At 44.1% G+C, this 17,404-nt stretch overlaps 1 protein-coding gene across 4 annotated transcripts in view; it reads right to left on the bottom strand.

Moving 5' to 3' along the window:
• The window catches only part of LOC110502168 (FERM, ARHGEF and pleckstrin domain-containing protein 1), a 121,608-nt gene that overhangs the window by 38,626 nt on the left and 65,578 nt on the right, over window positions 1-17,404 (bottom strand). For all 4 annotated transcript variants that reach the window (XR_005038840.1, XM_036959364.1, XM_036959363.1 and 1 more), the window contains 11 exons: window positions 14,737-14,838; window positions 14,550-14,592; window positions 12,117-12,195; window positions 9,914-10,011; window positions 9,344-9,458; window positions 7,561-7,708; window positions 7,080-7,175; window positions 6,784-6,950; window positions 6,500-6,568; window positions 5,911-5,989; window positions 5,427-5,637 (listed from right to left, as the gene is read on the bottom strand). Coding sequence is in view for 3 of the 4 variants with exons in the window: in XM_036959364.1 (XP_036815259.1) it covers window positions 5,427-5,637; window positions 5,911-5,989; window positions 6,500-6,568; window positions 6,784-6,950; window positions 7,080-7,175; window positions 7,561-7,708; window positions 9,344-9,458; window positions 9,914-10,011; window positions 12,117-12,195; window positions 14,550-14,592; window positions 14,737-14,838 (1,207 nt within the window). In the remaining variant the exon portion in view is untranslated. The remainder of the gene's footprint in view (window positions 1-5,426; window positions 5,638-5,910; window positions 5,990-6,499; window positions 6,569-6,783; window positions 6,951-7,079; window positions 7,176-7,560; window positions 7,709-9,343; window positions 9,459-9,913; window positions 10,012-12,116; window positions 12,196-14,549; window positions 14,593-14,736; window positions 14,839-17,404) is intronic.

Below are 17,404 nucleotides of genomic sequence, written 5' to 3'. Positions count from 1 at the left end.
CACAGCCAAGACAACGCAGGAGTGGCTTCGGGACAAGTCTCTGAGTGGCCCAGCCAGAGACCGGACTTGAACCCAATCAAACATCTCTGGAGAGACCTGAAAATACCTGTGCAACGACGCTCCCCATCCAACCTGACAGAGCTTGAGAGGTTCTGCAGAGAAGAATGGGAGAAATCCCCTAATACAAATATGCCAAGCTTGTAACGTCATACTCGGGGCAGCAGGTAGCCTAGTGGTTAGAGTTTTAGGCCAGTAACCGAAAGGTTGCTCGATCGAATCCCCGAGCTGACAAGGTAAAAAAAATCTGTTGTTCTACCCCTGAACAGGCAGTTAATCCACTGTTCTTAGGCCGTCATTGAAAATAAGAATTTGTTCTTAACTGACTTGCCTTGTTAAATAAATAAAGGTATAAATAAAATACCTGACAAGACCTTGATGCTGTAATCACTGCCAATGGTTCTTCAACAAAGTAAAGGGTCTGACAACTTATGTGAATACATAAAAAAAAAAAAAAGTTTTTGTATTGTCATGATGGGGTATTGTGTGTAGATTAATGAGGGAGGAAAAACTATTTCATACATTTTTGAATAAGGCTGTAACGTAACAAATGTGGAAAAAGTGATGGGGCCTGAATACCTTCCGAATGCACTGTATATATATATATACACACATGGATACAGCTAAAAGCATCGATGAGCTGAGAGACTTGGAGCTTTGACACGCTGCTGTCTTTCAGACCCACAACATGCAGCACATACTGAAACCTGCCTTTATGTTCCCTGCTTATTCCCTAGCTCCTGTCATCCTGAACAAAGTCATTTCTCAATTCTCCAGCCCTATATTCTAGACCTCTGTAACCTCTGTTGACAGTTAACAGGATCACTGCAGTGAAGGAGACCCAGTTAAAACCTTGTGTTTTCTCTTCACACAGCCTGTGGCAGAACAGTAAGACATCAGGACAGTACGGGAACAGGTTCACATGCATCCAGAGCAGGGAAATAGAGACAAGGTGAGACTTGACTTAATAAGTGCTGCATGCTGGCAGAACAGAGTTTCAATTGAACAAGGACATTTAAAAACATTGTGATGTAAGGTCAGTAAATCCTTAATCAAAATAATATACAGCAAAACAAAATGACAAGGAGGAGAATGAAGCAAAGCAAAGACAATCAGGGACAGCAAGAAAACAAAACAAACACAAAAGTGCAGAGTAATTCTGTAAGGGGAGAAAGGGGCAAACTAGAGAGATACGTAGACCCCTGGAGTTCAATAGACAATGAGATGTTTAGGTAGACAAGAACAAGAAGAGATGCCACCAGTGGTCATCAGAGCAATATTATACCAGTACTGTCCAACAGTATTGACTGGGTCTGGGTGTGTTCTGGTATGTCAAGTTGCCACAACAGTCTTTTAGATAAAGTTTCTTCATTAAACTGATGTTTCCCAGAACAAGCCATGTCTATGAAAAAATGAGCGTGGCTCTGTGATGCCTAAAAATACCAGTCAACAATAGTTAGTTAAAATGTCAATCCATTGATCACTTTGTACAGAAGACCTTTATGTTACTGTAAACATTGACTATCAAATCAGGAGTTGAGGTTGGGACGTGCTGTAGACGAACAGAAAGCCTTCTCAGCACCCAACAAACTAAGACATGACCTATTGTACATCTCTCACTACTGGAGTCCTCTCACTACTGTAGTCCTCTCACTACTGTACATCTCTCACTACTGTACATCTCTCACTACTGTAGTCCTCTCACTACTGTAGTCCTCTCACTACTGTAGTCCTCTCACTACTGTACGTCTCTCACTACTGTACGTCTCTCACTACTGTAGTCTTCTCACTACTGTAGTCCTCTCACTACTGTACGTCTCTCACTACTGTAGTCTTCTCACTATTGTAGTCTTCTCACTACTGTAGTCTTCTCACTACTGTACATATCTCACTAATGTACATATCTCACTACTGTAGTCCTCTCACTATGGACACTAATTAGAGACCGACCGTATGTACAGTACAAGCAACATGTATACTCAATACACTTGTGTTCTCCTAAGCAACTCGCTAAATATAAACAATGAATCACATATCCAATGCCAGGCAACATAGAAAATCACAGGAAACAGCCTGTCTGTCTCTTCTATTAGTAGATCTGATTAACAAGAACCAATCACAAGAGTCTACAATATGATCATAACGATTAAAAAAGCAACACATAAATACAGTAGTGTATAAAACATAGACCAACGTCCCCATCGACATGCTAGCCAAACAACAACATACTGTCCACTGACAGAATGGACAGGTTATACAGTCACAATGAAGACACATGACGGCATTTGACAGAGCATTGGAACTCTCCAACAATCAATAAACAATCAATAAACAATCAATAAACAACACAATGTATCATTGTAGATTCCACGTTGAGTGTGCAAGTCCAGTCCGCTCGCAGAACAACATACAGTACCAGTCAGAAGTTTGGACACACCTACTCATTCAAGGGTTTATCTTTATTTTTACTATGTTCTACATTGTAGAATAATAGTGAAGACATCAAAACTATGAAATAACACATGGAATCATGTAGTAACCAAAAAAAGTCAAAATATACTTTATATTTGAGATTCTTCAAAGCAGCCACCCTTTGCCTTGATGACAGGTTTGCACACTCTTGGCATTCTCTCAACCAGCTTCATGAGGTAGTCACCTGGATTACATTTCAATTAGCCTTGTTGAAAGTTCATTTGTGGAATTTATTTTCTTCTTAATGCGTTTGAGCCAATCAGTTGTGTTGTGACAAGGTAGGGGTTGTATACAGAAGATAGCCCTATTTGGTAAAATGCCAAGTCCATATTATGGCAAGAACAGCTCAAATAAGAACAGAGAAACGACAGACCATCATTACTTTAAGACATGAACGTCAGTCAATGCGAAACATTTCAAGAATGAAAGTTTCAGTGCAGTCGCAAAAAACCATCAAGCGCTGTGATGAAACTGGCTCTCATGAGGACCGCCACAGGAAAGGAAGACCCAGAGCCCAAATAGAGTTCAAGTAACAGACACATCTCAACATCAACTGTTCAGAGGTTGAATTGCTGAAAAGAAACCACTACTAAAGGACACCAATAATAAGAAGAGACTTGCTTGGGCCAAGAAACACGAGCAACGGATATTAGACCAGTGGAAATCTGTCCTTTGGTCTGATGAGTCCAAAGGTGAGATTTTTTTCTTCCAACCGCCGTGTCTTTGTGAGACGCAGAGTAGGTGAATGGATGATCTCCCATGTGTGGTTCCCACTGTGAAGCATGGAGGTTGAGGTGTGATGGTGTGGGGGTGATTTGCTGGTGACACTGTCAGTGATTTATATAGAATTCAAGGCACACTTAACCAGCATGGCTACCACAGCATTCTGCAGTGATACGCCATCCCGATGAATTGGACCACAGAGTGAATGAAAAGCAGCCAACAAGTGTTCAGCATATGTGGGAACTCCTTCAAGACGGTTGGAAAAGCATTCCAGATGACCACCTCATGAAGCTGGTTGAGATAATGCCAATACTGTGCAAAGCTGTAATCAAGGCAAAGGGTGGCTGCTTTGAAGAATCTCAAACATAAAATATATTTTGATTTGTTTAACACATTTTGAGTTACCACATGATTCCATGTGTTATTTCATAGTTTGATGTCTTCACTATTATTCTACAATGTAGAAAATAGTTTTTAAAAAATTAAGAAAAACCCTGGAATGAGTAGGTGTGTCCAAACCCCTGACTGGTACTGTATCTCTGCATCTCCAGAAACAGTATTCCCTCGACTTCATCCCAAAAGTTCAGCTAGATACAGAGCATCAGGGGGTTTCCACTGGATTGATTCACACTGCTGTACAGTGGTCTTTAAAAAGACGTGGCACTAGAAAACGATGATGTCTCTAACTGAGAACCACCTGGTGTGTGTGTGTGTGTGTGTGTGTATAGACACCAATACAGTCAGAACAGACAGGAAAGGTTAACCACCTAAGGGTAGAAGAGAAGAGGACAGAGAGCCTTCATCCCGCTCTCTCTCTCTCTCTCTCTCTCTCTCTCTCTCTCTCTCTCAGTTAAAGGGCAAGCAACCCAATGGGAAACAGAGTGTTAGGCTGGCTCATGGCTGAGCAGACTATACTGTATACTCAGTTAGTGCCATGTTGGCAGCACAGAGACAGAGGAGTTAGTAGTCCCCCGAAGCAACCCTTTTCTGAGTAACTTCTGTCCCTTCACACAGACTGGCATAGCTGTCACCCATGCTAACCACCAGAGCCAATGCCACCGTGGAGCAGGTCTCTGAACTTCTTTCCTCTGGGCTAGCCTAACAGCTGAACACCTGTGCCCCGTCTTCGTCACTAAAGTTAAGGCAGCCATCCTCCTCCATCTCCTCATCCAGCTGGAGGCTCCCAAAGGAGTACTTGTTCCTGGGCATGGGGGAGGGGTAATTGAACCCCACGGCCACGGGGTTACCGTAGGTCAGCGGGTGGCTGCTGGAGCTGCCCGTGGTGTTCTCGGTCTCTGAGTCACTGGACTCTGTGCCACTGCTGGTGGAGCCGTCAATCATCTGAACAGCCCCTATGTGGTCTACGCCACCATGGCTGTACAGCTTCTGTATGGGGCCGGGCTTGGGTTGACCGGGGGCAGACAAGCCATTGGCCTTTACGCGGCGCTCCAGAGCAGCCATACGGGAGGTGACAGGCCGGGGATCGTGGGAGGGCGTGGAGGTGGCCTGATGCCGGCTCAGGACGAAGGGGTCTGTGTCGGAACGGTTACGCATGTTGTGGAGCTTTTGTAAGTGTGGCGAGCGGGCCACGATGGGCGAATAGCTGCCGTAGTGGGATGGGGCCTGACCTTGGTCTTGGGGCCCCCCATGGCCTCTCTGGCTGTTAAACCCCCTGTGACCCTGGTCGTCCCAGCGTGGGGGCCTGGAGCCGTGACCGTTTTGCTCAGCGTGGCTGAGTGAGCCGGTTCGGTGGAAGGTGACGGGGCTGGAGGTGGTGCTCTTAGAGCCTAACAGGCAGACCGTCAGGGGGCTGCTACTACGCTGGTCCCCAATTCCACCAGCCCCCAACTCCTCCATCATAGTGCTATGGAGAGGGCCACGGGGCGGACCACTGCCGAAGAACGACAGGTTGGCCGACTCATCTAACTCACAGCTCATATTGAGGGGGGGTTTAGGGGAGGAAGGGGACTCTCTGTACCTCATCCTACCCAGAGCCAGTTCCCGCTCGTTTATTATACTGCCACGGTGGGGACTCACGGCCTCCTCCCCATGGCTGTCAGTAGGATGAGACCTGGTAACCCGGCCCTTGGCCATGTCATATTCACTATCTATATCACTGCAGTCAATGTAGGGGATGGAGGAGGTGCTGCCCTTAGCGCCCTGGGAGGCTGGACCTGTGTTCAGATGGTCTGGGTGGGGCTGCCTCGGTGGGCCTGGTTCTGCCCCAGGACCTGGCCTGTCCTCGCTGTGTCCCACGTTCCTCTGGATGGAAGGGCTGCCTCTGATCCGCAGGGCTGAAGGGTCCTCAGCGTTCACAGACTCCTTCCAGTGACGGCGGGGCGGAGAGTCCACCTCCGCTCTGTCTCCTGGAGCACCGCTCACACTCTGTGGAGTAACGGAGAACAGAGAACAGAGGGCTGAAGGTTATATTTAACAGTTAAACAAGGAAATTGAGTTATTGTGTGGTATGGATAAGTTATTCCGTCTACTCAATTATTAACTGTATATTCTAAGCAGTATATTTCATATTCATAGTGTTTCTAGATGAAGACATGCTGGGTCGGCTATCATATAGAGAGCGACAGTTCCACAAAGTGGCGTTCAGCACGTTAGCCTCTAAAGGACGGTGTGTGTGGGAACACCGAAGGAGCCACTGACTTCTTTTGGCACTTGAGGGGAGTGAGGGGAAGACAGCGGAGATGGACGGCTTCTGCTGTGCTGGACCCTACTGTGTTTCCTGAAGAGGATGACAGAAAGTGGATATGTTATACACCTGGTAACCCTCACACAGTCTCTCTCTTTGTACAGTACCAGTCAAACGTTTGGACACCTATTTATTGCAGGGTTTTTCAATAAAAAAACAACAACTATATTCTTACGTTTGTAAAATAATAGTGAAGACATCAAAACTATGAAATATCACATATGGAATCATGTACTAACCCAAAAAATACACTCCAGGTGACTACCTCATGAAACTGGTTGAGAGAATACAAAGTGTGCAAAGCTGTCATCAGGCAAAGGGTGGCTACTTTGAAGAATCTAAAATATATTTAGATTTGTTTTAACACTTTGTTGGTTACGAAATAATTCCATGTGTTATTTCATAGTTTTGATGTCTTCACTATTATTCTACAATGTAGTAAATTAGTAAAAAATAAAGAAAAACTATTGAATGAGTAGGTGTGTCCAAACTTTTGACTGCTACTGTAGGTCTAAAAAGAAAACACCACCATGAAGTCTTTACCTTTCAAACGGGATCTTCTTAAACTCAGAGTCCTTCACATAATCAATCACCTGCTTCTGTGTCCGACCGCTGTGGAGAGAGAGAAGTAGCAAGGGAGATGATTGAGGTCAGTACACTTAAGAGTAGAGCTGGAGGAGTTCTGTCCAGGTGACAGATAGGAAATGAGATTGAAACTGAGGCACTGACTGGTTTTTCATCGAACCTGCTATCCTCTGTGTCCAGAGAGACAGAGATGGTTTATTATTGTGTGGCCCCAGGTGCCTTCAAGGGGCCAGCTGTTCTACCTGAATCTGAACGAGGAGCCTCGGGTGAAGAGGACAGGCTTGGGCCTTGCTTTGGGCTCCTCAAAGAGGCGGAAGAAGGCATGGTATTCCACACAGATCTTCCAGAAGACTTTACAGCAGTCTCGGCTACCCATCAGGAACTCCAGAGTGTCCTGGTATGAGCTCTGCTGCAGAGGGGACACATATATATGTAACACACATCAATGGAAACTTAGGGTTGAAGGCTTTAGGCATTGGTGATATTTACATGGATATGAATCGTGGATCATGCTAAGGGCTATGGCCATATGACATACGTTCAGGTCTGGTCTGAGCTTGATGAGAAAACGCTTTCTCTTGAAGCTTAATTTGCGCACGTTGGACCAGTTGAAGGCATTGATCTTGGTGTGTCCCTGCAGCGGATGAAAAACACAGAGGTTTAACATGGAGTGTGACACGCAATACAAAGCTGCGAGTTCATCTAATCATGTCATCAAACATCAGCTCCACATTCCTCTAATAGAACTGGCTAGCTCTTAAACCCAATAGATCTGTGAACAGAGAAAATGTCCTACACGTCAAAAGCCTGTCATCAAAATGTCACTTCAAAGTGGAACGGCTGAAAAATGGGACAGCTGTAAGCATCTTACATTGTGGCATACACCTAAGCTGGTTAATCATTTACTACCAATTTGCTATTCACCTACATCAAACATATAATCAAACATCCTGTGGGTTTCTAATGAAAAACGGCGGTGTAGAAATGCTCTTGCTCCGCCCAGACCCGTAAAGTAGTACCTGAAAGACCAGGACACCAGTGTGCGCCACGGCCAGGCTCTGCTTGCTGCCCTCGCGGTCCTTGGCAGGGTGTAGTCTAACCCCGTACAGCTCCAGTCTGCGTACCACCTCCAGCAGCTGGTAGTCCGACTCTGCTGGCGTCTGACCCCTACATGCACACAGAGAGCAGTCTGGGTCAAGGATACCGTTCCAAATGGCTCCCTATTCTCTATTTAGTGTACTGTTTTAGACCAGGCCCCTTGGCACTAAATAGGGAATAGGGTTTTGGGACACGGTCTGATACAAGTCTCTCATAAGTTTCAGAATCACGGCAAGGTGGAGTTAAGGTGGGTTGCGTCAGAATTCCAGGGGTCCACAAACAGTTACATTTGACTTCCATTTTGGACTTCTGAACATGACTGCTCTTAACGAAAAATGTTACTTTAAATTTGAATAATATCTTCCACTAAAATACTACAATTGAGGTGAGAGACCAGGCCACAAGTCAATATTTTCCCGCAGTCAGCTGACACTACCGAGGTCTGGGTAGAAACCAAGCTGCATAGTAACTCCCTTCCCTAATTCTTATCTGTGAAAAAGTTGTCCTGTTTCCTGTGGGCTGTAGTTCATTCTAGATGCAACTCTGAGCATGGCTCCCTGCCAGGAAAATTGTGGTTACTGTTATCAGCTAAAAATACAGAAAAAGAACAAGTCAGGGAGGGCAGTCAAATCTAACGGAGCTCCTTTCATCTTGTCAGCTGCCTGGTGAGCACCCATCTCTGCTGTGACACCAGTGTACCGTGGAGGACTGGGGGTGACACCAGTGTACCGTGGAGGACTGGGGGTGACACCAGTGTAGTGTGGAGGACTGGGGGTGACACCAGTGTAGTGTGGAGGACTGGGGGTGACACCAGTGTAGCGTGGAGGAATGGGGGTGACACCAGTGTAGTGTGGAGGACTGGGGGTGACACCAGTGTAGTGTGGAGGACTGGGGGTGACACCAGTGTAGCGTGGAGGACTGGGGGTGACACCAGTGTAGCGTGGAGGACTGGGGGTGACACCAGTGTACCGTGGAGGACTGGGGGTGACACCAGTGTACCGTGGAGGACTGGGGGTGACACCAGTGTACCGTGGAGGAATGGGGGTGACACCAGTGTACCGTGGAGGACTGGGGGTGACACCAGTGTACCGTGGAGGAATGGGGGTGACACCAGTGTACCGTGGAGGACTGGGGGTGAGGAAAGGGTTGGCCATGTGATCCTGACCTGCTGCATCAATGAGCAAGGCACTAAGGGGATTGTGGGATATGTTCTCCAAGGAGGGCGGAACTAGCTAATTAGGAAACGGATAATAGAAAGAAATCCTGGGAGAAGGAGAAGAATGAGTCCGAGCTGCCATTTCCCTTGTGCCAACCTGTTCAGTGACAAGGGTTTAACAAAGAAGAGCCATTTCTCTGCTGAAATCTGGTGCGTTGCTCATTAGGCTGTGGTCCATGTAGATCGCAGACCTTTCTGGGGACCCAGGTAGTTTTTCTGATAAAGCAGACATGGACACGTTCACCTCCAGGCCCTAACCACTCAACCAGCCCAGGGGGCTTTGCCGAGTCTTAACATGATACAGAAAACCATGTCAGTTAACACACTGAAACAAAGAACACTGTTAGGTCAGTGGGGAGTTTCCTGACTTCGCTACCTGGGTAGAAAACATTCCCTTGGGATGTGTACGTATGAGGTCTTTATCTACCTTGTCCTGTTCAGAGGCCTGCTTCCAGAGCTGTCACATCAGTTATAGAGGAGCTACTCACCCATTATTGGAGTGAAACTCCATGATCTTGTCCATCAGAGCCATCTGGTCAGGAATGTAGCTGTTGTTGAGGAGGTGCTGCCGACTCTGACTCTCCTCAAAGTCCCCAATCTCAGCTGGAGAACAAAGGGTTAAAGTTAGGACATTGCATTACATTGTGTGCAGTGTGTAAAGGATCTACACCACTGCTGGTTGATTAAAAATAATGCAGATTATTTGCATATATCCCTAAACAGAATAGATTAGAATAGATTCATCCTCATCCATGCCTCTTCCCTCTCTTCGGTTACACTCTGACAGCTCCCTCTAGCATTAGAGTCCAGTCTGAGGAGCAGATGGCTTTTTCAAAAAAGCTCTCTCTCAGTGTCTTCCCACATTTCATTAATTCAGAGAAAGACAAAAGAAAAAGCTATCCATGGCAATGCACTGATTCTCCATTTGGGATGCTGCACCACATCCTGTTTGACACAGTTTGAAGGAGGTTCTGTTTTCCTACAAATGTATATGGTCTATTGGCTCTGTGATCCTATAGGCTGTGTGAAGCCACAGGGAAAGTAACAGTGAGACGTACACTGGATAATATGGGAGACCAGCAGGGCCGCGCTACTGTCGTTGCAGGTCAGACGTCCACAGGCAAGGTCATGCTTGATCTGCAGGGCGAAGAGGTACCTGGACAAGACGGGACAAAGAGAAAGGCTAGAAGAGAGTGGACGGGATGACCGTCTGTGGTTAACATCCAAACCTGTCAGGCGACAACACAGGAGGGAGGAACAACAGAGGAACCACTCGTAGGTCAGGTCATCCATACAGGTACATATTGCAGCATGAAAACAAAGACAATTGGATTACAGAGCAACATCATCATAACAGGACGAGTGTCTTTACCCCCATCCAATATCAACTGTTACACCCTTCTTTAGGGTCGAGGCGTTATCATACCACGAGTAAATATACATCATAAAAACATTAGTCCAATGGTAACAACCAGGATCACACGAAGGTGCTACGTTAAAAACATGGCAGGCGTAAAACATGGATGACATGAATTAAATGGCCGAGGCAGAAATATCAAATCTGTGGGAGGCTGGAACACATTGGTCACTTCTACATTAGCATTCACATTCTGTGACATCGCAGTCATTTCAACACACAGAACTGACTCTAATGGAAACTGCTGTGTGCTGAGCAGTCAGTATACTGTACCAGTTTATACACCAGACCGTGTTGACAGCTTGTCAGCTGAATACAAAGACATTATTAAAGGCTCAGGACAATAACATTTTAGATTTTTCTGTGTTTTATATACAGGTAACTGCCAAAATAAAGGAAACACTTGAGTAAATGAGGGATAAAAAGTGTATTGAAAGCAGGTGCTTCCAACAAAGATGTGGTTCCTGAGTAAATGAAGCAATTACTATCCCATCATGCTTAGGGTCATGTATAAAATGCCCAGTTGCCCATTATTTTGGCTACCATGACTAGAAGAAGAGATCAGTGACTTCTGACAGAGGGGTCTCAAAGGAGCACAGGGGTTTAAAGAGTGCCTGCCTGCCTGTCTGCCTACCTGCCTGCCTGCCTGCCTGCCTGTCTGCCTGCCTGCCTGCCTGTCTGTCTGCCTGTCTGCCTGTCTGTCTGTCTGTCTGTCTGTCTGTCTGCCTGTCTGCCTGTGTGTGTGTGTGCCTCAGTCACCAGATCTCAACCTAATTGAACACTTATGGGAGATTCTGGAGAGGCGCCTGAAACAGCGTTTTCCAACACCATCAACAAAACAGTGAATTATGGAATTTCTTGTGGAAGAATGGTGACACTGTAGAATCTATGCCAAGCCGCATTAAAGCTGATCTGGCGGCTCGTGGTGGCCCAACGCCCTATTAAGACACTTTATGTTGGCGTTTATTTTGGCAGTTACCTGGATATTTCCACACTATGAGGTTGGAATAATATTGTGAAATTGTGAAAATGATGATAATGCCCTTTTAGTGTAAGAGCTGTTTATAAAGACAGACTGAAATGTCAGCCTGTTTTGGTGAGATGGAGTTTTGGCCTGTCTGGTGACATCACCAGGTGGTCAATTAGTTAATAAACCAATAAGAAAGAGAGTTCCAAACCTCTCTGCCAATAACACTAGTTTTCAGTTTTCCCTTCCCCACTCATACCACTTCCAGACAGTCCTAGCTAAATTATTGCTCGAGAAATTGCATTTAGCTAAGAAGTTATTATTGTTTTCTTTTTTATATATTACAATTTTAATGAAAAACAACCACAGTAAGGTACTTCATTGTTACCCAGAAAATGATTTGATATTGAGATAAAAACAGCCTCATTGGACCTTTAAGCACCTGCTGATGAGGAAACCCTATAGCTGAGCTTTAAGCACCTGCTGATGAGGAAACCCTATAGTTGAGCTTTAAGCACCTGCTGATGAGGAAACCCTATAGCTGAGCTTTAAGCACCTGCTGATTAGGAAACCCTATAGCTGAGCTTTAAGCACCTGCTGATGAGGAAACCCTATAGCTGAGCTTTAAGCACCGGCTGATGAGGAAACCCTATAGCTGAGCTTTAAGCACCTGCTGATTAGGAAACCCTATAGCTGAGCTTTAAGCACCTGCTGATGAGGAAACCCTATAGCTGAGCTTTAAGCACCTGCTGATTAGGAAACCCTATAGCTGAGCTTTAAGCACCTGCTGATGAGGAAACCCTATAGCTGAGCTTTAAGCACCGGCTGATGAAGTGATGAAGTGATGATGAAGTGGCTTCTATCTGTTTAGTCTTACCTGGTCAATTCCTCCAGTAGCTGGGCGTGGTCTGGGGGGAAGAACTTCACCACAAATCTCAGGACTACGTGCTTGGGCCCTGTGGGTGTGAGATAATGGCATAGTTATAGAGGAGGAGTCACAGCCAAGAAGATACAGAGAACACATTCTAAACACATTATCAGGAGATTCCTATCATAGGATTAGAGAACACATTCTAAACACATTGTCAGGAGATTCCTATCATAGGATTAGAGAACACATTCTAAACACATTATCTGGAGATTCCTATCATAGGATTAGAGAACACATTCTAAACACATTATCAGGAGATTCCTATCATAGGATTAGAGAACACATTCTAAACACATTGTCAGGAGATTCCTATCATAGGATTAGAGAACACATTCTAAACACATTATCTGGAGATTCCTATCATAGGATTAGAGAACACATTCTAAACACATTGTCAGGAGATTCCTATCATAGAATTAGAGAACACATTCTAAACACATTATCTGGAGATTCCTATCATAGGATTAGAGAACACATTCTAAACATTGGAGATTCCTATGATCGAATTAGAGAACACATTCTAAACACATTGTCAGGAGATTCCTGTCATAGAATTAGAGAACACATTCTAAACATTGGAGATTCCTATGATCGAATTAGAGAACACATTCTAAACACATATCTGGAGATTTGGAGATTCCTATCATAGGATTAGAGAACACATTCTAAACACATTATCTGGAGATTCCTATCATAGAATTAGGAATTAGAACCGGCTCTCTATGATTCCTTTGCTTTTGTCTCACTGACCAATGAGATCATAACAAGCAGTGTACTTGTTCTTATGCACCACAAACCCTTGTTTGTAGATGAGCAAGCCAGTCTTCCATAAGACTTGATGAAAGCTTTATGACTCGAGATGTACAAGTTTTAACAGCCGAGCCTCAGTCTGGAAGATAGATGGTCTCTGTGTGTGAATAAAGATGTAGTTTGGGTTCTTAAGCACGACAGATTCGTAACACATCATACAAATTGCAAAAAAAAAATATACACTGAGTGTACAAAACATTAAGGACACCTGCTCTTTCCACGACATGAAAGATATGATCCCTTATGATGTTACTTGTTAAATCCACTTCAATGAGTGTAGATTAAAGAAGGATTTTTAAGCCTTGAGACACTTGAGACATGGATTGTGTGTGTGTGCCATTCAGAGGATGCCTTTGAACGGGGAATGGTACACTCTTAGAAAAAATGCTTCCAAAAGGATTCTATGCGGAGGGATCGAGTTCTACCAAGAACTGTTTTGATCAGAAGAACCCTTTTTAGAAGACAAGGGTTCTTTGTAAGGTAAAGGGTTCTACCTAGAACCTTGAACATCCTAAGAACCTTTTTTTGGAAGAAAGGGTTCCTTGATGATTCTTTGCAAGGCAAGAAGGATTTTTCCGAAGGCAAGTTTTCATATTTCCCAACATGCTTTATTTCAGGAAGCTTTTAAGAATGGTTTGTTTTACTGTAATATCTGTGTTTTTGCATGTACATTGATTGGTTGATAAATGTTATGCTACATAAAGATAAACAACACACAGTATTCAAAACTAATCCAATCTATTAGTATCTAGATTTATTCCATTCGTTAACTGAGATGGTTGTTCCAGTTTAGATGATTGAGGTAGTCTCAGTATTCAACGCTCCCTACCCTGGCAGTCAATCTAAATGCAGGTTGTGGGTGATTAACAATTCTACTTGTTGGCTATCCTAATTCTGGTTGGATTCCAATAGGAATTATACCACGTTGCAAGTCCGCATAACGTGACTTGAAGGCCTGACGTGGCCTGTAAACCAGGAGATTCCTAACACCACTGTGTTAAGGAATAACTATGCCCTCAATGAAAGGCCTTGTAATGTATTCTCATAAAAAAATGACATGTTAAATGGTTAATAAGATAAAATGGTTTTTGGTAGAACCCTTCATAGGGGGTTCGAAGAAGAACCCGCCAAAGATAAAATGGTTCTGGGTAGAAACCATCATAGAGGGTTCTAGGCAGAACCAGTCATAGGGTTCTAGGTAGAGTCATATGCAGGGAGTTCTTTGAAGAACCCTACACAGACAGTTCTTGATAGTAGTACACAATTGGATGACAAGTGGTACACAAATAACGGGTACCACTTTCAAAACTACTAGCTGAAATGATTTTAAAAAGTCCTGGAGCATCACTTTAAGTTTGCTTGGACGAGACAGGGTGTTGAGACTTCCTCTACAACTAAGTCCCCTAACTGTCTACTTTCAAAGACATTTCATGTTTCTTTGTTTCTTTGTAAGGTTTGATTCATTTTCTTCTGTTAGCAACCGTACCACCAGTGTTAGTTGAAGGAAATGAAGCATGAACTGTCCATTGCCAGCCATGTAAAAGTATATAATGAAGTCAGCGTACTTACGTCTCAGTTGCTTGACAATAGGCTTTAGGAGGTCTAACCAAACCTGTGAACATAAGGAAAACAAACGCCCCATTTAGTCAGCATAGAAAGATGAATTCAAGGCTTCTACACTAACACATGAAGAAGATACAAGCTAACACCCAGTCCAGAAACAACCCTTAAGGACTGTGTCTATTTCTTCACCCACCATCATCTTGTGGTCTTGGTACTCTAGGCCGAAGTAGTCTCCCTCAACGAGGTTCAGGTGGGTACACACCAGGTCAAACAACACCTTGCCTGAGGCTCTTTGCTGTGAAAGACAGAAACATACATGGTAAGTTAGAGAAATACCTGGTGCAGTAGTGAATTACCTATTGACTGTATGGTGGGCTGGCTGGCATTCACTAGCTCAATCACTCAATCACTCAATGATAAATGTGTACTTAGACTATGGATTATATTGTCCCTCGGTTTTAAAGACTCATTCTGATGACATTTCACAGAAAATCCCCTCAGCAAAGTCTATCTGCAAGTTTAATCAAGGATCAGCGATCACAAGAGCACATTCAGGACTGGATCTCATCACCTCTTAGGGGCTCCCGAGTGGCGCAGCGGTCTAAGGCACTGCATCTCAGTGTTAAGAGGCGTCACTACAGACCCTGGTTTGATCCTGAGCTGTATCACTGTCATTGTAAAATAAGAATTTGTTCTTAACTGACTTACCTAGTTAAAAATAAAATCCCTCTAGGACTTTATGGATCAAGAGGAATGCCACAGACAAACAACAGAGACATTTGCAGTAGTGACTGAGTGCAATATGACTGCTTGCATGGATAGTGGGTGGCTCCATAGAAACCATTCCCCTCCCTTCACTCCCAGAAGATTGCTCAAAACCTCCCCCTCCTCTCCTCTTATGGAGGCCCAGAGAGGTGGGACACTGAGAGGAGCAGACAGAGTGGGGGGATGGGACTGTCCCTGTGACCACTTCCCTGTTCCCAGTATCACCATGGGGACTGACGATGGCACAGTGCTCTTTGAAGCTGATCTAGTGGCAACCCAGTTCACCTAGGAAGTCCATTCCTCCATCAAGTCTAGGTCAGAGATGGTCATCTGGCTGTTTGTCACCCACTACTAATTTTCCTGTCCCATGGGAACATAAACAGCCAACACCAAGGCAACCCATTATAACTTCCCTGACTTTTGAAAAAAAAACGACTCATTCATGACACGTTTCATGAAACTAGGCGTATGTCGCACGGCACTACTTCACAGGAGAGGCACTTTAACATATCTTTTTTTAAATATTATTTTTATACACATTTTTGAAAGATATAACATTAGCCTTGGAGATCTACAAAAGTGTTGCTCCTTTTGCAACAGAATTTAGCAGGCGTTATCGACAAAGATCATTGGGATAAAGTTGTGATGGACTACTTTCTGCATGAGGTCAGTGTGAGTCCTTGACACAACAACGGGTCAATCAAGCTGTAGCTAGCTACAAACCGCCAGCAGCACCCTGTATACCACTGCTGGCTTGCCTCTGGAGCTAAGCAGGGTTGGTCCTGGATGGGAGGGCCAGGAGAAGACACTCTTTCCTCTGGTCTAAAAAATTATTCCAATGCCCCTTTCTGATGGGACATTAAACAGGTGTCTGTTGTCGCTATAGATCCCATGGCACTTATCGTCCTATCTAAATTCCCAATCTGGCCCTCATACCACCATGTCCACCTAATCATCCCCAGCTTCTAATTGACTCATTCCTCTCCCCTGTAACTATTCCCCAGGTTGTTGCTGTAAATGAGAATGTGTTCTCAGTCAACTTACCTGGTAAAATAAAAAATGTACAAAAAAGACATGCTGTCATGAAGCGTTCATCCATGTATATGGGTAAGAGTCTATCTACATTTTCAGATATTATACGTTTCAAATTTTGTCAAAGTCACATCCATTGCAAGTTAAAGCGTACTGTTAGCTAGCGAACGTTAGCTTGCTGGCTCGCTAGCGAACGTTACGTGTTTGATCTGTGTAGTAATATTATTTGTATCTCAGAAATCCATTTGCATTGCTAGTTGTGGCCAAATGTTAGCTAGCTAGCATTGAACTTAGTTAGCTTTAGCTACCTGCAGATTCATACTACAGCATTTCATGTGGCTAGCTATAGCATTTCTTTCACATGACCCATCAATTTAGAAAGTGTCTGGGTGAGCATCTAATGATAAAATATGAATAAAATATGTTTTACCTGGACACTTTCAAAGTCAGATTAGGATATTGGCCAAGGACTAGAAAAAGTGTATTTTTACCTGGAGTTTGACCTTATTGTAGGTTACTATTTTTGGTTGTTTACTACACTACCTTACTCACTCTGTTTAGCACAAGAGATGGGTGGGGCTCAGTCTTAAGATGGTGTGAACAATGATGCATAGGTATAGACAAAGAAGAGCTCTCCAGTAGGTGTACCAAAACATTTAAGGGCCATTTTTGGTGGGGTTAGTGGGGTTGCAAAGTTAACTTTCAAAGCAGAATTATTTTCCCACTGTACTTCAACTGCAATTTTTTTAATATACAATTTTCTAGCTCAGAGTCTCTACTTTTATCCAATGTAAAAAAAAAATTTTAAAAAATAAAAATGTTGCTACATAAGACTGAATCGAGGTGGTGGGTCACATTTAGAGGCACAAAGGGATGTCAGGGACTGCAGTTAAAGCCACATGTCCTGCTGGAAAAGAAGACAGAAGCATAGCAGGCAGGCAGGGGAGTTGAGCTGCTGGAAAACCCCTAAGAAGACAGAAGCATAGCAGACAGGCAGGGGAGTTGAGCTGTTTAACCAAGCTGCATTCTTTTGAACGGTTTTCACTGGAGCAGAACGTAGCACA

The sequence above is a fragment of the Oncorhynchus mykiss genome, chromosome 22 (assembly GCF_013265735.2).
Source record: "Oncorhynchus mykiss isolate Arlee chromosome 22, USDA_OmykA_1.1, whole genome shotgun sequence".
Classification (NCBI taxonomy): domain Eukaryota; kingdom Metazoa; phylum Chordata; class Actinopteri; order Salmoniformes; family Salmonidae; genus Oncorhynchus; species Oncorhynchus mykiss.
This window is presented reverse-complemented; position numbering and strand designations above follow the sequence as displayed.